At 43.5% G+C, this 25,665-nt stretch overlaps 1 protein-coding gene and 1 long non-coding RNA gene across 2 annotated transcripts; one reads left to right on the top strand and one right to left on the bottom strand.

Annotated features, from left to right (window-relative positions):
- Positions 1-3,647: 3,647 nt before the first annotated feature.
- On the bottom strand, positions 3,648-5,695 carry LOC139565456 (uncharacterized). The gene is made up of 2 exons (XR_011672907.1): positions 5,381-5,695; positions 3,648-5,181 (listed from the first exon to the last, which is right to left on the bottom strand). It is a non-coding gene; the product is annotated as an uncharacterized lncRNA (long non-coding RNA).
- Positions 5,696-5,806: 111 nt separating this feature from the next.
- LOC139565455 (pre-mRNA-splicing factor SYF1-like) lies at positions 5,807-23,825 on the top strand. Its single transcript, XM_071385819.1, has 19 exons — positions 5,807-5,951; positions 6,243-6,391; positions 8,993-9,116; positions 9,323-9,520; positions 11,613-11,747; positions 11,842-12,006; positions 12,323-12,467; positions 12,915-13,066; positions 13,572-13,691; positions 13,945-14,076; positions 14,504-14,635; positions 15,372-15,485; positions 15,788-15,950; positions 16,438-16,628; positions 20,394-20,516; positions 21,020-21,185; positions 21,410-21,536; positions 21,827-21,933; positions 23,471-23,825. The coding sequence occupies exons 1-19, from the start codon at positions 5,916-5,918 to the stop codon at positions 23,536-23,538; spliced, it is 2,547 nt and encodes an 848-aa protein (XP_071241920.1). The 5' UTR covers positions 5,807-5,915; the 3' UTR covers positions 23,539-23,825.
- Positions 23,826-25,665: the final 1,840 nt, after the last annotated feature.

The raw sequence follows: 25,665 nt of genomic DNA, 5'->3' as shown, positions 1-25,665 counted from the left end.
CAAGATGAGTCACGCCCAATGTGGTCGTATGGAAGAGCAGCACTGTCTTGAACCCTACCAGGACCACTCCCTCTACCCCCAAACACACCATTACTATACCCTCAGGTCAGTACTGTACTAACCTAACGTAGCAGGCGTTAAAGAAATACGCTTGCAGGATCCTCACATCAGATTTCCAAGGGGAAATGAAGATGAAAAGGGGAGGAGAGAGAAAGAAAGAAAGAGGGGAAGGAGAGAGAAAGAAGACAGTACCAACTTTTCCATGAATAGAGAGACTGGCAGCTGTTTGTCTGTATATCTGCATTTTCAGTACAGTACCATCCTTAGGGGTGCACATTTTAGCCCCTACTTCCAAGGGACAAGGGGAGCAGGTAGCTGGCTATTGGTGGCTATTTAGCAGCCTGATGGTCTGGGGGTAGAAGGTATTGGCCAGTCTGGAGGGGATATAACAGGCCCCTTGCTGGTTCGTTTTAACCATGATAATCCTGTACTGCCCGCGTCTGAGTGATGGAAGGGGGGAGAACAGGCCGTGGCTCGGCTGAGGAACCTAATGATTTTCGTGGCCTTCCTGCGACACCTGGTGTTGTAGGTGTCATGGAGGCCAGGCAGTGTGCACCCAATGGTGCATTCGGCTGAGCATACCACCCTCTGTAGTGCCTTACGGTCAGCTGCAGTGGAATTGCCGTACCAGGCTGTGATGCAGGGCGACAGTATGCCCTCGATGGTGCTCCTGTAGAACACTATGAGGGCCCTCAGGGACAGGCTACATTTCTTCAGCCTTCTGAGGTTAAAGAATTGCTGTTGTGCCTTCTTCAACACAGTATGGTTTGACCATTTCAGCTCCTTGGAGATGTGTACGCTGAGGAACTTGAAGTTTTTGACCGTCTCCATGGCGGTCCCGTTGATGAGGATGGGGGCGTTCCTGAATTCCACAATCAGCTCCTTTGTTTTGCTGACGTTGAGGGAGAGGTTGTTTGCCTGGGTGAACAGGCAGTGGCTCGGGTGGTTGTTGTCCTTGATGATCTTTATGGCCTTCCTGTGACATCGGGTGGTGTAGGTGTCCTGGAGGGCAGATAGTTTGCCCCCAGTGATGCGTTGTGCAGACCTCACTACCCTCTGGAGAGCCTTACGGTTGTGGGCGGAGCAGTTGTCGTACCAGGCGGTGATACAGCCCGACAGGATGCTCTCGATTGTGCATCTGTAAAAGTTTGTGAGTGCTTTTGGTGACAAGCCGAATTTCTTCAGCCTCCTGAGGTTGAAGAGGTGCTGCTGCACCTTCTTCACCACGCTGTCTGTGTGGGTGGACCAATTCAGTTTGTCCGTGATATGTACGCCGAGGAACTTAAAACTTACTACCCTCTCCACTACTGTCCCATCGTATACAGGCAGTACAGGAGGGGACTGAGGATGCACCCTTGTGGGGCCCCCGTGTTGAGGATCAGTGCGGAGGAGGTAATCTTGTCTAACTTCACCACCTGGGGTCGGCCCGTCAAGAAGTCCAGGACCCAGTTGCTTCGGGAGTTCAGTACCGGAGCTGTGAGCATTGTGACGAGCTTAGACACGATGGTATGCATTCCTCTTGTCCAGGTGGGTGAGGGCAGTGTGCAGTGCAATGGTGATTGCGTCGTCCATGGATCTGTCGGGTGGTAGGCGAATTGGAGAGGGTCGAGTGTGTCGGGGAGAGAGGAGGTGATGCAGTCATTCAGTTCAGTTACTTTCCCTTTCTTGGGCACTGGGAGGATAGTGGAGTCTTGAAGCAATTGGGGATAACGGCCTGGGCTAGAGAGAGATTGAAAATGTCTGAAAACACAACAGCTGCACATGCTCTGAGGGCGCGCCTTTCCTGAACCAGCAGACTCCCAGAGAGACACACCAAGATCAGCCTCCTTTTGCCCTGGCTCTGAATAGACCATACAGGATCCCCCAGCTCAAGTAAATATATTCACTTGAAATGTTTATTGCTTTTGTGGAATAACATCACATGCACATTTAAAACAAAAAGGGAAACAAATTCAGAGGTATTCATATGTGTGGTAGACAGGCAAGTCACTACGCAACAGGGAAGATCAAGTAAATATATTAATGTTTTCATGTTTTCTTATATTTCATTTTCATTATATATTTTCATTCTCATTTTGATAAACAGATGTCTATTGATTATGGATGCATGTTGATTTATTCACTTGGCTTCTTATACATCCCAACATCAGACGCTTGTATTTCGAAAGCATGATTAAATCAGTTTATTCTATGCTTGCTTTACTCAACATCTGAACTCTGAAAGGATAGTTTTATTGTTGTCTGTATTGTTTTTTAATTACAATAACTGTGATATTTTCTCCCTGATGGTAACATTGAGGTTGCGCATGTGCTTCACTCCACAACAGGTAAGCTTATGCATGATGTTGGTGACAGTCTGCTTGTTTGAAGAGTGTGGTCATACAGTATGTCAGTATTGTGGTCAACAAGTAAAACGTCAACCTACAACACTATGTTGATTACTCATTTGGGAACTCATAAAGGCAGTTACAGAATGCAGTTATATAAGACTAAGAATGCAATAGAATTCACATTACAATTAGTCTTCCGTTTCTTTCACTCAGGGACGCAATGTCGACAACAAATGCCATGCTCCTTACCAGAAATGTTCCTCGATTTGGGACCCCCAGGAGAGGCTCTGGTGGTCACTCTGAGCTTAACCCCAGGAGACCCCCATCCCTCAACATGGATCCAGAGAGTGGGCATTGCACAGCTCCAGAAGGGTCTGGGACTAGCAGGGGAGAGGAGATCTGGAGGAGGGAAAGGTCAAAGAGGATCAAGGAAGGGGGATGGGAGAAAAGACAGGAAGGAGGGAGGCAGGAAAAGATAGTTGGCGATCAAATGTGGAATATCTGGAGTTGCGATAGGTTGAGCTGCAGTACAGAGATGACAAATTGCAAGTTGTTTTTGCAGGGGTTGATATAAATACAATCTTTGTTTATTGTTTTTTATTTATCATTGTCTGTTATTGTTGTTTCTGTTTGTCTTTGCTTGAAAGTGAAATGAGCCAAGCAATTCCTGACTTTGTCATGCTCACGGAGGTGAAGTTAGGGTGGAAAATGGGTCTGTTCCAGGTCGTGTTTTTTGCAATAATGTTGCAGATGATCAGATCTCACAAAGCCTGGTGAAGTGTTCCTATGTGTTTTAAACTTCCAAGATGTGTATCCCCATTGAAAAAAAATGATTGTCTGGAACACCACCACCATATCAGAATCTCAAATGTCTTGCAAATGTTTTATATATAGTCATATTTTTCAGCCATGTTATGCATTTTATGATGAGCTGCAGGCGAGAATGCAGCATTATGTGAAACTTCTTGTTTTGAACAGCAAGTTGTCAGTCAGTGTAATTCTTGTTAATAGCTATCCAATAAAAAAAATACATGATTGGTTGAAATTATATTGCTTCTCATTGAATTTTGAATCCATGTCGAGTCCTTTTTGAAGAATGTCCTACTGTGTATTCAGTCATGTGAAATGTTCAGAACATTGCAGATAATAGCTTTGGTTCAGTCTGCAGCATCACAGTCAAAGACCAAACGTGCCATGGAAGTCTCTCACTCACCAATGGGAATGGAGAAAAGCACACAATTGAATCACTAGTTGATATTGAGACCAAAAATACAAACTTTATTCAGAATGTTGAGAAGATAATTTTCATTCCCATCATAACAGGTCAACATTAGATCACTTCTGTGGTTGGGTTTACGTAGGCCTGGATTTGGGTTAGGCCAGATCCAGCATCCCAGCCAATTAAATGCGTCCCACTGTGGATTTATAAAAAATAAATGTGCTTGGCTGTCAACAAGATACAGAATGCGACCCTTTATAGAAACACATGCACATAAACAACCTCTGTCTGCTATTTGCGGTTGGTAAACTAAGTAATGGGTAATGGATACTACTGTGCTGATTCCATAATGCAATGCATTTGTCTTGTAGGGCTGTTCTCCTGTCCAATGTTGGTTAGAATGCGCCTCAATCTTCTATCTGATACCATAACCCATACAAGGCATTGTCATGTTGTATTCTCCTTCATGTGCCTTCTTTGGGATTCAAGTGCGTACTGCAATCAGTGCACACATACGGTCGTTCCTCATTGTGCATTGTTTGGTGCTTATTCAGCGAAGCTAACGTGGCAAAACATTTATAGCATTCAGAACACATATACGGTCTCTCCCCTGTGTGAACTCTCATATGCACTTTCAGGTTATCTCGTCTGTTAAAACCACGATGGCAAACCGGGCAAGGAAACAGTTTGTCCTTTGTGTGAATCCTCCTATGCTTTGTCAGACAATCACTCGACCTGAAGCCTTTGCCACAGTCACTGCAACAATGGGGTCTTTCACCTGTGTGAATCATCATATGTCTTTTCAGATTACTAGTCCAGTTGAAACATTGACCACATAAGTGACAAAAAAATATTTTTCATGTGAGTTTGGAGATGGTCTAGAAGAATTTCTTTGGACTCAAAGTGTTTTCCAGACACCACAAAGGCAATCTAGGTCTATATCATGTGTGTTCTCGTGTATGTTACAGAGTAACATTTATTTCCACACACACCACACCAACAGGGAGTAAGGCTTTGACTGTGTGGGCTCAAATGGGATATGACTGTGGATTTCCTTCCTTTTTTCCAGATACCGTAGCTTTGGCTTGTTATTTTCTGTGCTTTCTTTGATTTGAGTGGCTTAAACCTAATCCAATGTTCTGTTTCCTCTTCTTTGACACCTTCCCTGTTTTCACTTGGGATTGGAGAACAGTCTGGATTTACTGCAGAGAGGGGCTGAGAGTCACTCGTTAGCTCTAATACTCTGTAGCCCTCTCCATCAGGTTCAGCTTTGATCTTTTCCGATGAGGTGGTAGGTAGAGAGGCTCCCTGTCCATATTCCCCACTTTGGGTTTGGTAAAGATGTGAGGGCTGACATAAGTCCACTTCCTGATCATAGTCACTTTTCAAACAGTCAGAGCTAATTATGAAACTTTTCCTCCTGACTGGTCCTGTGTTGCGCCTGTTGTTCCTCTTTAATCTGTGTGGGCTCTGGGTCTTCTTGCCCCAGACTGGGGCTCCACTCCTGCTCACAGTGTTGCTGCTCAGGGCGAACCTCCTCTTCGAAGACAGTGAGAGAGAGCTGCTGAAGGTCTGGAGAGGAGAAAGGATTGAACAAAAAAGTAAAAGCTGACATGAGACCATAATTACAGTTCCATGTATGCAACATAATACAAAATGTGTCTTTCAACAAGACATGATGTGTATCGTGCTCAAATGTAATAAAAAAAAGATGGCCAATGTCGCATAATATTGATGTCAACAGGAAAAAATTTAATAGCTAATGACAAACCTGTCCCATGTAATTGTATCTCTGGTGGTTTGAGAACGATATCAAGCTGCCTCTGTAGACGGCCGTTCTCCTCTTTTGAACGATACACTTCTTCCAGGTACTCTGCTATCGTTTTCTCAACAGCCCCAAATATCTCATCAGCAGCTGCTGTTAAACGCTGGTTGAGAAACATTCTCAACAACTGTACTTTAGCCATTTTAAATAATCCAAGTAGCCTACGCGCCTGGCTAGGGGGTTTATGTTTGTCGACATTTTGATAACCTTTCACCTTTAGTTTTGGCCATGCACGAGCATATCAGATTTTCCACTGTCGCCACCTGCTGGGCTGGAGTGCTAATAATATGCTGTTTTCTTCGTGACTAATGATTGGATAGTCTGTTGAGTGACCGTTGTACTACCCAATAATATTTCCACATGGGGCGGGATATATTCTACGTTCTGAACACGTTGGAGAAGTCAGGAAGTTTAGTAACAATACATACATTTTTGGGAACTTTAGACACTACGGGCGTTTATTTTGGTCTTAAAATAAAAGATGCCGTCTCTAAATGGGAAACCGGACGTCATATTTGTAAGTTATTTCATGAATATTGATATTTTCTTGTGGAATTCTCTCAGCATGCTGTAATATTTATGCGGCCTCCTCGACCTCGACTGTGTCGATTTGAATGCCCCGGCAAACTGTTCAGTCTACTGTGTGTGAATTTACAGCGATATTTTAGCCCTTTCTATTCTTCGAGCAACGTTGCACTAGTTTTGAGAATAGTGCAGCGTTTTTCGAAGGAGAAAAAAGTGTCCAACGTTCGAAGGAGAGAAGGCTTCCTGTTGACCGTTTTGCTGGGTTGGTGATGGTATTTTTCAGGAGGAAGATGACTTGCCTTATGAGGAGGAGATCATCAGGAATCCGTACTCGGTCAAGTGCTGGATGCGTTACATCGAGTTCAAACAAAATGGCACAATGTCCATCCTCAACATGATATATGAACGAGCTCTGAAAGAGCTACCTGGCAGGTAGAGGCAACCTTTCTGCATCTAAAATAAGAATTTGTTCTTAACTGACTTGCCTAGTTAAATAAAGGTACAAATATAAAAAATCTAGATGGATGCAGTGTTTCCCAATCCTGGTCCTTGGACCCAAAGGGGTGCCATGCATAGTTTTGTTTTTGCCCCAAAATACACCCCCCTTGGCCCCCAGGGCCAGAATAGGAATACACTGCTAAAGGTTCATGGAAAATACTGTATGTAGTGTCCCAGACTGTTTGTAGTAACATTTTCACAGACAGTTACTGTTGCACATATACACTTGGAAGTCGGAAGTTTACATACACCTTAGCCAAATACATTTAAACTAAGTTTTTCACAATTCCTGACACTTAATTCTAGTAAAAATTCCCTGTCTTAGGTCAGTTATATCACCACTTTATTTTAAGAATGTGAAATGTCATAACAAATAGTAGAGAGAATTATTTATTTAAGCTTTTATTTCTTTCATCACATTCCCAGTGGGTCAGAAGTTTACATGCACTCAATTAGTATTTGGTAGCATTGCTTTTAAAATGATTTAACTTGGGTCAAATGTTTCGGCTAGCCTTCCACAAGCTTCCCACAATAAGTTAGGTGAATTTTGGTCCATTCCTCCTGACAGAGCTGGTGTAACTGAGTCAGGTTTGTAGGCCTCCTTGCTCGCACACGCTGTTTCAGTTCTGCCATTACATTTTCTATAGGATTGAGGTCAGGGCTTTGTGATGGCCACTCCAATACCTTGACTTTGTTGTCCTTGAGCCATTTTGCCACAACTTTGGAAGTATGCTTGGGGTCATCGTCCATTTGGAAGACCCATTTGCGACCAAGCTTTAACTTCCTGACTGATGTCTTGAGATGTTGCTTCAATATATCCACAATTTTCCATCCTCATGAAGCCATCTATTTTATGAAGTGCACCAGTCCCGTCTGCAGCAAAGCACCCCCACATTATGATGCTGCCACCCCTGTGCTTCATTATTGGGATGGTGTTCTTCGGCTTGCAAGCCTTCCGCTTTTTCCTTCCGCCTTCCGCTTGCACCAAGTACGTTCATCTCTAGGAGACACAACACGTCTCCATCCTGTGCGGTATGATGGCTGCGTGGTTCCATGGTGTTTATACTTGCGTACTATTGTTTGTACAGATGAACGTGGTACCTTCAGGCATTTGGAAATTGCTCCCAAGGATGAACCAGACTTGTGGAGGTCTACATTTTTTTTCCTGAGGTCTTGGCTGATTTCTTTTGATTTTCCCATGATGTCAAGCAAAGAGGCACTGAGTTCGAAAGTAGGCCTTGAAATACATCCACAGGTACACCTCCAATTGACTCAAATTATGTCAATTAGCCTATCAGAAGCATCTAAAGCCATGACATTTTTTTCAGAATTTTCCTAGCTGTTTAAAGGCACAGTCAACTTAGTGTATGTAACTTCTGACCCACAGAAATTGTGATACAGTGAATTATAAGTGAAATAAGTGAAATAGTCTGTAAACAATTGTTGGAAAAATGACTTGTGTCATGCACAAAGTAGATGTCCGACTTGCCAAAACTTTAGTTTGTTAACAAGAAATTTGTGGAGTGGTTGAAAAACGAGTTTTAATGACTCCAACCTAAGTGTATGTAAACTTCCGACTTCAACTGTAGGGCCGATTTCCAGGACACATCTTAAACTAGCCTTTCAACGAATCCGAGAGTGGAAGACTCCTCTTTCTCGTCACTAACATGTAGGCTCACTTTTTGTGACCAGTCCCATCACAAGTCAGACTGTTGAATAAACTTAATTTGAACCTGCTTGACCTGTTGTCTGATAATTTTGTCTTAAAGTAGGAGTTACTCTGAGACAAAATATTCACAGACTAGTGTTATTAACCCGACTTTCAGTACGCTGGTCTGTATGTCGGTTTGTAATTCTGTTTTGTATTTTCAATGCTGACACAATTTGCACGCAACTTACACAATATGTCAACAATGGCCGAGTTTAACCGAAGCACAGACCAAATGTTGTTCCACGCAAAGAGCTGGCAAATTTCACAAGCACTTCCAGCTGACTGCGAGGGAACGCGCTTTGGTCGACAACATTCGGTTACATTCGGCTATTGTTTATATATTGTGCGTCGCGTGAAATGCGTCAGGAGATGGCAAATGCAAGCAACAGAACCTTCTGGCCCTGCAAAAAGTGAGGTAAACATCACTTTCCTGTGGTTACCCTATCTCCACTTCCTACCACCAAAATAACCAACAGCATGGACAACCGGTAAAGTATGTTAAAATATCATTGTATTCAACATTCTGGTTTGTGTCTTTACAGCAACTTCTTTCAGACTGACTGTGTCTTTACAGCAACTTCTTTCAGACTGACATCCATGGAGTAACCATGGTAACAGTCTGATGTTTAGACAAATCTTAGACCTAGTCCTGGACTAAAAACATTTGGCAATCAGTCTCTGGAAAATCGGCCCAAAATCTAGGCTTATTTGAAAATCATAGAATGGTTGTTATTGAATACCATACCGGTGTCTGGGCTAGGGTTTTAGGCATTGCTAAATGTCATGACTGTGTGTTCATGGATTGTTCATACGTGACCTTGCAGTTACAAGTTATGGTACAACTACCTGAGAGAGAGACGGAAACAGGTCAAAGGGAAGTGCATCATGGAGCCAGCCTACGAGGAGATCAACAACTGCCATGAAAGAGCACTGGTTTTCATGCACAAGGTAGGCATATGCTTATGTCCCGTTGTCCGTCCATCCCCTGTTAAGAGAAAATACTCACACAAACTCTAAGGAATATCATTGTCCATTCATTGGTACAGACTATCACATTTATGTGTGAGAGTATTTTTTACTTGGAAGTAGATTTTGTCGTCTGAGATTGTAGGAATAGTATCCCACATAACTTGTTCTTCCCGTGGCTGTCCTAGATGCCGAGGATATGGCTGGACTACTGCCAGTTCCTGGTGTCTCAGTGTAAGATCACCAGGAGCAGACGCACATTTGACCGAGCGCTCCGAGCCCTTCCCGTCACTCAGCACCCTCGCATCTGGCCCCTGTACCTCCGCTTTGCCCGGAACCTGCCACTGCCTGAGACCGCCATCCGTGTCTACCGCAGGTACCTCAAGGTAAGAGGACATTTTTAGAAGATTTGATTGAACTACAACCAAACCTGAAGCCACTGAAGCCTCACCTTATGGAAGATAGTCACAGGATTAAAAAATAAATAAAAACAAATCAGAAACACTATTTATTTTCAACAATGGTGATAAGATTTTGTCTTGGTTATGAGATTATAACAACACTAACCACACGTCACACCAGAAACCTACAAGATATCACTTAACATAGAAGGTAGGCCTGGAATAGATGACAGTGCTACCAATAAATGTGTGAGCAGAAAACGATTAAAGGAAGTGTGAGAAGCCCACACGTGTGCATTGGCCCTTAGGCGTATGTAGACCTGATCTCCCACCTCCAGCTGTAGAGTGACTGCATTACCCACGTTATCTGCTGTATCAGTACTAGACTTGTGACAGATGTAATAGGCATACACCCTTCATTCTTAAACAGGGATGTGTGGGAGTCTTCAGCTCTTCCAGCATGAAAGAAGAAGCTGAAGTAGTAAATCCCTCTTACAGGGGCTGTTAACTCTCCTGTGTGGGGGTGGTAGGCATTGCCAATGTTAGGGATGACCTTGCTGTAGGTCAGGTTAGTTCCTGGCTGAAGGGCCCTATTTCTCCAGTCTCTGTCAGGACAGCGGAGAAGAGCACCTTTGGCTTCTAGATTTTCCATCGTGGTTTGCAGTTTTTCCACTGTGGTTTGCGGTTTCTCCTCCATGACTCCGAATTCTGTAATCAGGGTCAACATGTAGCATGAGTTCTATAGTTCTGCAGCGCATTCCACCTCATGTTCAGTCATTGGGGTGTCGTCCTGTGCCACAGACAGACCGCAGCTCAGAGACACCATCAGAAATGCAGTAGTTTTCATCCTTCACCTGGGTTCTGATACCTCTTTGAGTAACCTGTATTGGTCGGCCTAACCTTTTTTTGATTCCAGAGTTCTCAGCTTCTTTTCATCCAGGTTTGATGCGATCCAGTTCACTAGAAGTTAGTCCTTGTTGGTTTTATAGTTAACTATTCAACCTTATAGTCCATAAGTCAGACCCCCAAATTTGATCTGTCGGTACCATCTGGGGCTGTGATTTTTTGTTGTTGTTGATTTGTCTGTGATTTTGTACCTAGAGTGTGCTGTTCTGGCTTGGACAAAGCTTACTTACTGGCCCTGTCCCTAGAGTTGCCTAACGTGATAACATTGCAGCAATGGTAGCTTTGTGTGTGTTATCTCCAAATCATATATCAATTAGAAATCTGAAACATTTTCTGAATATTTGGGTCAAGACACCTCTGACCTCCTAGGGTTCATATTGGAATTACCTGTATGCATTACCCTGATAACCCTAGATATTTATTTAGCTCTTGTAATTATTTGAAGGAATGGACAGGACAATGTACATGCGTTCAAAATATTTTCTCTCTGCTTAATATGTTTTCTAGTCTTCCACACAAGCAGCAGTGTGGTATTCCAGAATTATATATTTTTTTATATATATTCTTTTTACCCCTTTTTTCTACCAAATTTCGTGGTATTCAATTTGTAGTAGTTAGTCTTGTCTCATCACTGCAACTCCCGTACGGACTCGGGAGAGGCGAAGGTCGAGAGCCATGCGTCCTCCGAAACACAACCCAACCAAGCCGCACTGCTTCTTGACACAATGCCCATCCAACCCAGAAGCCAGCCGCACCATTGTGTCGGAGGAAACACCGTACACCTGGCGACCTGGTCAGCGTGCACTGTGCCCGGCCCGACACATGAGTCGCTAGTGCGCGATGAAACAAGGATATCCCTGCCGGCCAAACCCTCCCTAACCCGGACGACGCTGGGCCAATTGTGCGCCGCTCCATGGGCCTCCCGGTCGCGGACGGCTGCGACAGAGCCTGGACTTGAACCCGGAATCTCTGGTGGCACAGCTAGCACTCCGTTGCAGTGCCTTAGACCACTGTGCCACCCGGGAGGCCCGTATTCCAGAATTATTAGATACATGGTTGATAAAGAAAGCTACATTTATATATTGGTCTAAAAGTCTATATTTCTCAAAATGACAAAGTTATTTCTGCAACAGCCCCCTGGATTTGACTCTCTCCCCCTCTTTCTCTGCAGCTGTCCCCAGAGAATGCAGAGGAGTACATAGATTACCTGCGTTCCTGCGGCAAGCTGGATGAAGCAGCAGTACGTCTGGCAGCCGTTGTCAACGATGAGAGCTTTGTGTCCAAGGAGGGAAAGTCTAACTACCAGGTAAGACCACGTCTGGCTCATCCTCCTTATCCCCATGTTGTTGTGTGGTTGATATCTAACGTTATCCCCATGTTGTTTGGTTAATATCTAACAGCTATGGCATGAGCTGTGTGACCTGATCTCTCAGAACCCAGACAAGGTGAACTCTCTGAATGTTGGGGCCATCATCCGTGGAGGCCTCACTCGCTTCACAGACCAGCTAGGCAAACTCTGGTGCTCCCTGGCTGACTACTACATCCGCAGTGGACATTTTGAAAAGGTACTGGTCTGGGTAGATGCATCCCAAATGGCACCCTATTCCCTTTGTAGTGCACTACTTTTGACCAGAGCCCTATAGACAATGTCATCTTTATAGTCCACTTTTGACTTTGTCGCCATGCATCAGGGTCATTAGATATGATGTAGGAATATAGGGTAACTCACCACCATAACATTGTCATAATATATATTTGACACGTTTTGATTAGCTATCATGCATGTTATGAAGCTTTACAACATTGTTATGTAGTGCAAGTAAAGTGTTAATAAATATATTCACAGACTAATTTGAATTCTTGTGTGTTGTGGCCCACCAGGCTCGTGATGTGTATGAGGAGGCCATCTTGACGGTGGTGACGGTGAGAGATTTCACCCAGGTGTTCGACAGCTACGCCCAGTTTGAGGAGAGCATGATCGCTGCCAAGATGGAGACTACCTCCGAGTTGGGGAAAGATGAAGAAGGTGGGTGCATCTCAATAGTCTAAAGTGTCTTACTCTCCTTGTCTCCTGCTCAGATCTCAAATAGCTCTATTAAGGGAAATCGATTCCTGACCTAGGTATCGATGTTACTGTTTTCCCAATCCTGGCTGCAACTTTGAGTAAAAAAAATCAAATTAAATCAAATGTTATTCGTCACGTACACAGTTTACAGAAATGCTTGTGCGCTAGTTCCTTCAACATAAATGTAACTGAAGAGAGTAGTCTTGGGAAGCCAGCCATTTTAGAGTATTGAGATGCACCCAGTGTGTCTGGATTGTAGAGTATCACGATCTCGCGCAAAAATAGATTTGATCTCAACGAGAATAACCTGTGTAAATAAATATTATAAGGGGGGGGGGGAAATCACAGCCGCAAGTGAATGCTTTGGCTTTGTCGTCATGCTCAACTCGTGTTCCCTTTCCCTCTCAGAGGACATAGACCTGGAGCTGCGTCTGGCTCGCTTTGAGCAGCTGATCGCCCGCAGGCCCCTACTGCTGAACAGTGTGCTGCTGAGACAGAATCCCCACAACGTCCACGAGTGGCATAAGAGGGTCAAACTGTACGAGGGGAAACCACGACAGGTAGCAGAAACCAGAAGTGGGCACGTAGTAGAAGTGCTGATCCAGGATCAGTTTAGCCTGAATATGATTATATGAACAGATGGGACCAGATCCTAGATCAGCACTCCTACTCTGAGACCCTTTGTGGATACAGGCCCTGAGCTCTTAGCCCTAGTCTTACTGTGCCATCTTTTTGGCACTGTCTCTAATACCCATTTTATTCTACTAAACTGAGGTGTACTGCCCTGGCCTGGTTCCGCATCCACTGTTGTAGCTGGAACTGTGATGTGAAATGAAAATATCTGAGCCAGCGCAGTACTGTTCAGGTTGGAATTATAATGTGAAAAGGGTTTGAGAAAAATCCAAGCTAGTTTACATCTGTGTTATTGGTAGAGAGTAGCAATTAATACATGTTTAGAGATTTAACATGGTTTCTTAGTCTTTCTAGCTGGCAATAGGTACCTTGCATGCTCTTCCTCACATACATGTACAGTGTATAGAATGTGTGTCTTAACCCATTTTTCAGATCATCAACACCTACACAGAGGCAGTTCAGACTGTGGACCCTATGAAGGCTACAGGGAAACCCAGCTCTCTCTGGGTCTCCTTCGCCAAGTTCTACGAGGAGAACGAGCAGCTAGACGACGTGAGTCTCAAACTAAGGTTTCCCCATCACACGTGGGTTGAAATCGTATTTTAAATCTTTCAAATCCTTCAAGTGTTCATTTGAGCCTGCCTGGAGTGCTATATGGGTAGAATTGGCACTTTTGGGACTATTCCATTGGTTCCACTGCAAGCTCAATCAAGTCTTCTTAGGGTAAAAACAACATAGATTTACTCCTTCAACCCAAGAGGAAGTTACGTTTAAATGTTCTTTTTCCACTTTTCCCCACCATCAGGCGCGGACCATCTTTGAGAAAGCCACCAAGGTGAACTACAAGCAGGTTGACGACCTGGCTGGCGTGTGGTGTGAATACGGAGAGATGGAGCTACGCCATGAGAACTACGAACAGGCGCTACGTATACTGAGGGTGAGATGGAGACACAGGCACAACAAATACTGACCCACTATCTGTCACACACTCCAAAGACATGTACATTTTGTTTTAACTTTTCTGTCATCCTGAATTATTTCTTATGCATTTAAACTGCTACACATTGCTGTGTGGGCGGCTGACTTGTACTTGCTTTTTTAATGTATCTATTTAATAACTTTAATAAATGAATACCCTCATCTAATCTCAAATTCTATGATGCAGACTGCTCTTCTCATAGTTTCAAATATTCTTTCTATAGATGTAAATTTTTTATTTTACCATTATTTTACCAGGTAAGTTGACTGAGAACACATTCTCATTTACAGCAACGACCTGGGGAATAGTTACAGGGGGGATGAATAAATACTGGATGCATGTCTGTGTAAATATCCCTTGACTTTCTCGCTTTCCAAATGTGTAGAAAGCAACTGCCATCCCGTCCAAGAAGGCGGAGTACTTTGACGTGTCAGAGCCCGTGCAGAACAGAGTGTATAAGTCTCTGAAGGTCTGGTCCATGCTGGCTGACCTGGAGGAGAGTATGGGAACCTTCCAGGTACTTTCTTCATGTTTCCCTCTACGGTGTCTGTCTTCGTTGTATTTCAATTGCACTGATTTAGAAAGGAAAAGAAGGTAGCTTTAATGCAACACATCTAAGGCTGCGTTTACACAGGCAGTCCAAATAGGATCTTTTGCCCCATTATTGGCAAAATATCTGATCTTATGGGTCAAAAGATCAGAATTGAGCTGCCTGTGTATACGCAGCCTAACAATAGTCAACTAACGTTTTGGCTGCAAGAAGCTTTAATTTAAAAACAAAATATGTAACATTTATTTAACTAGGCAGGTCTGTTAAGAACAAATTCTTATTTACAATGACGGCCTACCCTGGCCAAACCCGGACGACGTTGGGCCAATTGTGCGCCGCCCTATGGGACTCCCAATCATGGCCAGATGTGATACAGCCTGGATCCGAACCAGGGACTATAGGGACGCCTCTTGCACTGAGATGCAGTGCCTTAGACCGCTGCGCCACTCGGGAGCCCAAAAATCCTTCATTAGGGTTTCTGGATTGGATTGATTAACATTGTTTAGGTTTATACGGTTTATGTATTCCGTGAGCTCTTCTTCTCTCAGATGAAATCTTGTTAGAATAGGAGAAACTGAAAATTGCATCTTGTGCATAGTGATGACCCAGTTTTAGGGACCAAACATGTAAAAACAATGCATGTAACGACCATACGATGTAACTAACAACCCTACCTTTTGTCTTGGTCGTTTCTCCCCGTCAGTCCACCAAAGCGGTGTACGACCGCATCATTGACCTGCGCATAGCCACGCCCCAGATAATCATCAACTACGCCATGTTCCTGGAGGAGCACAACTACTTTGAGGAGAGCTTCAAGGTGACACCAACCACCTGCCCTAGGCACACATCTCACTAGCCTGGTCCCAGTTCTGTTGTGCTGTCTTGACAACTCTTATGGTCATTGTCACGATGCCTGAACTGGGACCAGTCTAACATTTCACAGCCTAGCGTATAAACTCTAACTCATACTGCATTCAAACTGTTACTTTACAACTGGGTCATGTTCAGGGCCGAGTTCCCTACTGAACACAACCCTAACCATGCCTTCACCCTTAAAACTACAGCATTTTGATCAGTTGTAAATCCCTGTTGCTGATGGTCTCCATGCGCTCTCTGCAGGCGTACGAGCGCGGCATCGCCCTCTTCAGGTGGCCCAACGTCTATGACATCTGGAACACCTACCTCACCAAGTTCATCGACCGCTACGGGGGCAAGAAGCTGGAGAGGGCCCGGGACCTGTTTGAGCAGGCGCTGGATGGCTGTCCAGCCAAGTTCGCCAAGAGTAAGGGACATTGTTGTCTACGTGACTTCTGTATGTCTTTATGTCTAATGCATGTTTGTGACGTATGGCATGTCTGTCTAAGCTGACATGCTGTACGATGAAAAAATAATTTCCTGACTGATACAATGAAGTCATCATCATCACAGTTGCTTTTTAGGTACTGAGAAGCACCAAGGAAAATACAATCCTTTTCACACTACGAAGCCAAGTTGTACTGTGCTGGCCTGGTTACGCCTCCACCACAGTTGCAGGAACCGTGCTGGGAATGACAGATGTTAAAAGACCATGACCGAGCCAGCTCAGTACGGTTCCGGTTGGCATGATCGTATGAAAAGGGTGTTCAAGTATCTTTCAGCCTCAGTCAGTTTTTATAATCAGTTTGCTGCTGGGTTCTATTTGTAATAATGGCCTTATTTATGTGGTACTATCCCCCCCAGCTACAGGAATGACAAGTGAAACGTTAACTATTTTCTGTTGTGAATGACAGCCATCTACCTGCTGTACGCCAAACTGGAGGAGGAGTTTGGGTTGGCGCGTCACGCCATGGCGGTGTACGAGAGAGCCACGCAGGCGGTGGACAACACGGAGAGGCATCACATGTTCAACATCTACATCAAGAGGGCTGCAGAGATCTACGGCGTCACCTACACCAGAGCGATCTACCAGAAAGCCATCGAGGTAAAAGTGTAGTGGCTCATTTTGTTATGCACACAGACACAGGTGCATCTCAATAAGCTAAATCTGAGGCCCGCAAGGGGCGTCCAATCCGGCACGTGGGTGGTTTGAGTAAAAAAAATATATATATATATATGTATATATGTGTGTGTGTGTGTATATATATATATATATATATATATATCAACTATGCATACACAGTTGAAGTCGGAAGATTACATAAACTTAGGTTGGAGTCATTAAAACTCGTTTTAATGACTCCACTAAATTCTTGTTAAAACAAACTATGGTTTTGGCAAGTCGGACATCTACTTTGTGCATGACACAAGTCATTTTTCCAACAATTGTTTACAGACAGATTATTTCACTTATAATTCACTATCACAATTCCAGTGGGTCAGAACTTTACATACATTAAGTTGACTGTGCCTTTAAACAGCTAGGAAAATTCCAGAAAATGATGTCATGGCTTTAGAAGCTTCTGATAGGCTAATTGACATCATTTGAGTCAATTGGAGGTGTACCTGTGGATGTATTTCAAGGCCTACCTTCGAACTCAGTGCCTCTTTGCTTGACATAATGGAAAAATCAAAAGAAATCAGCCAAGACCTCAGAAAAAAAAATTGTAGACCTCCACAAGTCTGGTTCATCCTTGGGAACAATTTCCAAACGCCTGACGGTACCATGTTCATCTGTACAAACAATAGTACGCAAGTATAAACACCATGGGACCACGCAGCCATCATACCGCTGAGGAAGGAGACGTGTTCTGTCTCCTACTTTGGTGCGAAAAGTGAAAATCAATCCCAGAACAACAGCAAAGGACCTTGTGAAAATGCTGGAGGAAACGGGTACAAAAGTATCTACAGTGGGGAGAACAAGTATTTGAAACACTGCCGATTTTGCAGGTTTTCCTACTTACAAAGCATGTAGAGGTCTGTAACTTTTATCATAGGCACACTTCAACTGTGAGAGACGGAATCTAAAACAAAAATCCAGAAAATCACATTGTATGATTTTTAAGTAATTAATTTGCATTTTATTGCATGACATAAGTATTTGATCACCTACCAACCAGTAAGAATTCTGGCTCACAGACCTGTTTTTTTTTTTTTATATATATATTTTTTTGAACTCGTTATCTGTATAAAAGACACCTGTCCACACACTCAATCAAACAGACTCCAACCTCTCCACAATGGCCAAGACCAGAGAGCTGTGTAAGGACATCAGGGATAAAATTGTAGACCTGCACAAGGCTGGGATGGGCTACAGGACAATAGGCAAGCAGCTTGGTGAGAAGGCAACAACTGTTGGCGCAATTATTAGTAAATGGAAGAAGTTCAAGATGACGGGCAATCACCCTCGGTCTGGGGCTCCATACAAGATCTCACCTTGTGGGGCATCAATGATCATGAGGAAGGTGAGGGATCAGCCCAGAACTACACGGCGGGACCTGGTCAATGACCTGAAGAGAGCTGGGACCACAGTCTCAAAGAAAACCATTAGTAACACACTACGCCGTCATGGATTAAAATCCTGCAGCGCACGCAAGGTCCCCCTGCTCAAGCCAGTGCATGTCCAGGTCCGTCTGAAGTTTGCCAATGACCATCTGGATGATCCCTTGGAGGAATGGGAGAAGGTCATGTGGTCTGATGAGACACAAATAGAGCTTTTTGGTCTAAACTCCACTCGCCGTGTTTGGAGGAAGAAGAAGGATGAGTACAACCCCAAGAACACCATCCCAACCGTGAAGCATGGAGGTGGAAACATCATTCTTTGGGGATGCTTTTCTGCAAAGGGGACAGGACGACTGCACCGTATTGAGGGGAGGATGGATGGGGCCATGTATCGCGAGATCTTGGCCAACAACCTCCTTCCCTCAGTAAGAGCATTGAAGATGGGTCGTGGCTGGGTCTTCCAGCATGACAACGACCCGAGCCAGGGCAACTAAGGAGTGGCTCCGTAAGAAGCATCTCAAGGTCCTGGAGTGGCCTAGCCAGTCTCCAGACCTGAACCCAATAGAAAATCTTTGGAGGGAGCTGAAAGTCCGTATTGCCCAGCGACAGGCCCAAAACCTGAAGGATCTGGAGAAGGTCTGTATGGAGGAGTGGGCCAAAATCCCAGCTGCAGTGTGTGCAAACCTGGTCAAGAACTACAGGAAACGTATGATCTCTGTAATTGCAAACAAAGGTTTCTGTACCAAATATTAAGTTCTGCTTTTCTGATGTATCAAATACTTATGTCATGCAATAAAATGCAAATTAATTACTTAAAAATCATACAATGTGATTTTCTGGATTTTTGTTTTATATTCCGCCTCTCACAGTTGAAGTGTACCTATGATAAAAATTACAGACCTCTACATGCTTTGTAAGTAGGAAAACCTGCAAAATCGGCAGTGTATCCAATACTTGTTCTCCCCACTGTATATCCACAGTAAAACGAGTCCTATATCCACATAACCTGAAAGGCCGCTCAATAAGGAAGAAGCCACTGCTCCAAACCGCCATAAATAAGCCAGACTACGGTTTGCAACTGCAGATGGGAACAAAGATCGTACTTTTGGAGAAATGTCCTCTGGTCTGATGAAACAAAAATAGAACTGTTTGGCCATAATGACCATCGTTATGTTTGGAGGAAAAAGGGGATGCTTGCAAGCCGAAAGAACACCATCCCAACCGTGAAGGACGGGGTGGCAGCATCATGTTGTGGGGGTGCTTTGCTGCAGGAGGGACTGGTGCACTTCACAAAATAGATGGCATCATGAGGAAGGGAAATTGTGGATATATTGAAGCAACATCTCACGACATCAGTCAGGAAGTTAAAGTTTGATCGCAAATGGGTCTTCCAAATGATGGACAATGACCCCAAGCATACTTCCAAAGTTGTGACAAAATGGCTTAAGGACAAATAAGTCAAGGTATTGGAGTGGCTAGCACAAAGCCCTGACCTCAATCCTATAGAAAATTTATCGGCAGAACTGAAAAAGCGTGTGCGAGCAAGGAGGCCTACAAACCAGCTCTATCAGGAGGAATGGGCCGAAATTCACCTAACTTATTGTGGAAAGCTACCTTAAACGCTTGACCCAAGTTAAACAATTTAAAGGCAATGCTACCAAATACTAATTGAGTGTATGTAAACTTCTGTCCCACTGGGAATGTGATGAAAGAAATAAAAGCTGAAATAAATCATTCTCTCTACTATTATTCTGACATTTCACATTCTTAAAATAAAGTGGTGATCCTAACTGACCTAAGACAGGGAATTTTTACTAGGATTAAATGTCAGGAATTGTGAAAAACTGAGTTTAAATGTATTTTTCTAAGGTGTATGTAAACTTCCGGCTGTATACATACATACATACATACATACATACATACATATAGTACAAGTCCAAAGTTTGGACACGCCTGCTCATTCCAGGATCTTTCTTTATTTTTACTATTTTCTACATTGTAGAATAATAGTGAAGACATAAACTATGAAATAACACATGGAATCATGTAGTAACCAAAAGTGTTAAATAAATCAACATATATAAAAGATGGATATTGGAAAATGTTTTGCTAATTCTGACGGCGGAGAAAGATAACACATTTTCTGTTTCGGCCCTCCGGACCTCGTTGAAGAACGAATGCAGCCCCCATGGCAAAATGAGTTAGACACCCCTAAATTAATCATGTGATTTTTATTTATTGTGATGGTGTATATGGTTATGCAACTAATATATTCCAATATATAATATCATATGTTGTTTTCTTCCAGGTGCTTCCAGACGAACACTCCAGGGACATGTGCCTGCGCTTCGCTGACATGGAGAGCAAACTGGGTGAGATCGACCGGGGCAGAGCCATATACTCCTACTGCTCTCAGATCTGTGACCCAAGGGTGAGCTCTCACACTCTGACCCAGGGTCCTCTTCATCAGTGCACACTAGAGCTGAGCAATATGAACAAAAATCCGTTTTGCGATAAATTTCCTCAATTGATGTGATAACAATAAATAGAGTGATACGTTTATAACATTAATGTGCTACCACTACTACTAGTTTGATGGTTGTAGCCACAAATTGTGACATTAACAATCACTCGGCAAATGTATTTAATTTCAAATTTCACATTTCTCTAGTCTAGGCTACTTATCATAATTAATGATATAAGCAAAATGCCTGCGATAAGTTATTGGTATGGTCGGTGTCGATAATTTGTGGTTTATCGTCCCAGCTGTAACGCACACCGTAGGAAAATGTTATTGAACAGAGAACTAGCTGTTCTTATTGGACAATCCACGTACTCCTTCCCTGTTTTAGTCCTTTCCTCAATTTGTGGAAACACAGGTTTGTGCACAGTAGCGATAAAAAGTTTTACTTCCTGTGTGTGTGTTTGCTTCAGATGACGGCCACGTTCTGGCAGACGTGGAAGGAGTTTGAGATCCGCCACGGGAACGAAGACACTATCCGGGAGATGCTGAGGATCAAGCGCAGCGTCCAGGCCACGTACAACACACAGGTCAACTTCATGTCCTCACAGATGATGAAGGCCACCACCAACGCCACCAGTAAGAACGCACACACACACGCATACAAACATATACGCACCCACACCTTCAGTCTCTAAGGTGTTGGAAGATTCATCTTCCAACATGATTTTGAAGTGTCATGCTTACAGCTGTAAATGTTTTTCATGAAAAACAAAGGCCAGATGGGGCTTGGTTAGTGTTGGGGCTAAATCAGGGTTAGGGTGTACCTCTGTATCTAACTTTGTTATTCTATGTCTGTGCAGTCTCAGACCTTGCCCCGGGCCAGCTGGGGCTGGATGATATGAAGCTGTTGGAGCAGCAGGCCCAACAGCTGGCCGCCGAGGCTGAACAGGACAAACCCAAACTCAAAGAGAAGATCCTCTTCGTCAGGTCTGTCATCCACCCACCCATTTAGCATCCTTTCCATTGACCTCTGAAAACCCAACTGCAGACCAGGGCCCGTATCCACAAAGCGTCTCAGAATATTAGTGCTGATCTAAGATTTTAAATTATAATGAATAAGATAATATGGACAGATTCTAGATCAGCACTCCTATTTTGAGATGCTGTGTGGATACGGGCCCAGTAAGTGGCCAGTCATTTAATATAAATACAACAATGCAGAAATGGTTCAATACTGGTCTTAACCACTCTGTGTCATTGTGAATCTGTTTGTTTAGGAGTGACACATCTCGCAGTGAGCTGGCTGAACTGGCTAAACAAGCCAACCCTGATGAGATTGATATTGATGATGAGGATGGTGATGATGAAGACCAGGGCCCAGAGGGTGAGTTACAACATCACCAGGGGGCGCTGTTCAAGAGGGAGCAATGCTACAGTGGACTGTGTAGATTACAGAAAATTATTGTCATATAATATAGAAGCATGACAACTCTATACATTACATTTCTATCTACAATGTTTTGAGTTTCACTTGATTGAATATGTTCTAGCTGTTTTTCTTGACACCCCTAATAATAAAAAATATTAATAAATATATAAACACCCCTTCAAATTAGTGTATTCGGCTATTTCAGCCACACCTGTTGCTGATAGGTGTAAAAAAATGGAGGATACAGCCATGCAATCTCAAACATTGGCAGTAGAATGGCCTTGCTGAAAAGCTCAGTGACTTTCAACGTGGCACCGTCATAGGATGCCACCTTTCCAACAAGTCAGTTTGTAAAATTTCTGTCCTGCTAGAGCTGCCCCGGTCAACTAAGTGCTGTTATTGTGAAGTGAAATCATCTAGGAGCAAAACGGCTCAGCCGCGAAGAGGTAGGCCACACATCTGTCCTCGGTTGCAACACTCACTACTGAGTTCTAAACTGCCTCTGGAAGCAAAGTCAGCACAAGAACTGTTGTTGGGAGCGTCATGAAATGGGTTTCCATGGCCAAGCAGGCGCACACAAGCCTGAGATCCCCATGCGCAATGCTAAGCATCGGCTGGAGTGGTGTAAAGCTCGCCGACATTGAACTCCGGAGCAGTGTTCTTTGGAGTGATGAATCACGCTTCACAATCTGGGTTTGGCGGATGCCTGGAGAACGCTACCTGCCCGAATGCATAGTGCTAACTGTAAAGTTTTGTGGTGGAGGAGGATTAATGGTCTGGGGCTGTTTTTCATGGTTTGGGCAAGGCCTCTTAGTTCCAATGAAGGGCAATCTTAACGCTCCAGCATGCAATGACATTCTAGACGATTCTGTGCTTCCAACTTTGTGGCAACAGTTTGGGGAAGACTCTTTCCTGTTTCAGCATGACAATGCCCCCGTGCACAAAGCGAGGTCCATACAGAAATGGTTTGTCGAGATCAGGATGGAGCCCTGACCTCAACCCCATCAAACACCTTTGGGTGAATTGGAACCCGAATCGCCCAACATCAGTGCCCGCAGCAATGTTCCAACATCTAGTGGGGCGCCTTCCCAGAAGAGTGGAGGCTGTAATAGCGACAAAGGGGGGACCAACTCGACTAGATGTTGGAACATTGCTGCGGGTATGGATGTTGGCTGATTAGGTTCCAATTCATCCCAAATGTTTTTGATTTTGGAATGACATTTTGGAATGAGATGTTTGATGAGCAGGTGTCCACATACTTTGAGAGAGCAAGAGCGAGAGATGCCTTGCAGCACAGCGTGATGGCTGCAACAAGCATGTGACCTGTTTACTTTGAGAGTGGTGTCAATGTTCCAAATGGCACCCTATCCCCTATATAGTGCACTACTTTTGAACTGGTCAAAGGTAGTGCACTATATAGAGGATAGGGTGCCATTTGAGACACTGCCATGGTATTTATATAAATGTGTGCTTTGATTATGTTTGTCTCCAGAGGTGCAGCTGGAACAGAAGAGTGTCCCCACTGCTGTCTTTGGAGGGCTGAAAGAAGGAGACGATTGAATACAGAATGTTGGGATGGAATCTGTCCCACAGACATGGCATCACAGACGAACTCCATGGTCTACGAATGGAGCCTTTTCAACCCCTGTAAAATGTATGATGAAATTAGATTGTATGGAATGTGAACTTTGTCGTTGATCTTTTCTACAGTAGCAAGAAAAAGTATGTGAACCCTTTGGAAATACCTGGGTTTCTGCATAAATTGGTCATGAAATTTGATCTTCATCTAGGTCACAACAACAGACAAACACAGTCTGCTTAAACTAATAACACACAAACAATTATACGTTTTCATGTCTATTGAACACACCACATAAACATTCACAGTGTAGGGTGGAAAAAGTATGTGAACCCTTGGATATAATAACTGGTTGACCCTCCTTTGGCAGCAATAACCTCAACCAAACATTTTCTGTAGTTGCGGATCAGACCTGCACAACGGTCAGGAGGAATTTTGGACCATTCCTCTTTACAAAACTGTTTCAGTTAAGCAATATACTTTGGGGGTGTGAACTGCTCTCTTGAGGTCATGCCACAGCATCTCAATCGGGTTGAGGTCAGGACTCTGACTGGGCCACTCCAGAAGGCATATTTTCTTCTGTTGAAGTCATTTACTTCTGTGTTTTGGGTCGTTGTCCTGTTGCATCACCCAACTTCTGTTGAGCTTCAATTGGCGGACAGATAGCCCAACATTCTCCTGCAAAATGTCTTGATAAACTTGGGAATTCATTTTTCTGTCGATGATAGCAAGCTGTGCATTCCCTGAAACAGCAAAGCAGCCCAAACCATGATACTCCCTCCACCATATTTTACAGTTGGGATGAGGTTTTGATGTTGGAGTGCTGTGCCTTTTTTCTCCGCACATAGTGTTTTGTGTTCCTTCCAAACAACTCAACTGTAGTTTCATCTGTCCACAAAATATTTTGCCAGTAGCGCTGTGGACCGTCCTGGTGCACTTTTGTAAACTTCAGACGTGCATGGATGTTTTTTTTGGACAGCTGTGGCTGCTTCCGTGATTCCTTCCATGAACACCATTCTTGTTTAGTGTTTTATGTATCGTTGACTCGTCAGAGATGTTAGCATGTTCCAGAGATTTCTGTTAGTCTTTAGCTGACAATAGGATTCTTCTTAACCTCATTGAGCATTCTGCGCTGTGCTATTGCAGTCATCTTTGCAGGACGGCCACCCCTAAGGAGAGTAGCAACAGTGCTGAACTTTCACCATTTATAGACAATTTGTCTTGCCGTGGACTGATGAACGTCAAGGCTTTTAGAGATACTTTTGTAACCCTTTCCAGCTTTATGCAAGTCAACAATTCTTAATCTTAGGTCTTCTGAGATCTCTTTTTATCGAGGCATGGTTCACATCAGGCAATGCTTCTTGTGAATAGCAAACTTTGTGAGTTTTTTATAGGGCAAGGCAGCTCTAACCAACATCTCCAATCTCGTCTCATTGATTGGGCTCCAGGTTAGCTGACCCCTGACTGCAATAGCTTTTTGAGAAGCCATTAGCCTAGGGGTTCATACTTTTTCCAACCTACACTGTGAATGTTTTAAATGATGTATTCAATATAGAGAACAAAAATACAATAATTTGTGTGTTATTAGTTTAAGCACACTGTTTGTCTATTATTGTGACTTAGATGAAGATCAGATCAAATTTGATGACCAATTTATGCCGAAATCCAAGAAATTCCAAAGGGTTCACATACTTTTTGTTGCCACTTTATGTTGTCGACTAAGTGTTTTGCTCTACATTCATAAATTGTCAAGTCTGCACTAGATCAGTGAATAAAAATGAGATTTGTGAATAAAATTTAAATGCTCCTTATTCTAAAAACAATGTAAATGCTCCATTTCCTTCTAAACATGAGGACCAAGGCACGCTTCATAAAGTTAAAATGTTTAAATTACGATGGCATGTTCAATAGAACAAAATCGTAAAAACTTCTGTGTTTTGGCACTAGTTTTGTCAGGTAGTTTTTAAGATTTTCTATTGAACATGCTCTGTATGAGGGCCTTGGTCCTCCTTGTTCTTTATGTCAAATTAACCTCTTAACCAAAGAGCGCCTTCAACGTACAAAGATCTACTAGTAGTGTATCCTAGCAGTGCTGCCTATTCTTTTTT

Source organism: Salvelinus alpinus, chromosome 36, assembly GCF_045679555.1.
Source record: "Salvelinus alpinus chromosome 36, SLU_Salpinus.1, whole genome shotgun sequence".
In the NCBI taxonomy this organism is placed as follows: domain Eukaryota; kingdom Metazoa; phylum Chordata; class Actinopteri; order Salmoniformes; family Salmonidae; genus Salvelinus; species Salvelinus alpinus.
This window is presented reverse-complemented; position numbering and strand designations above follow the sequence as displayed.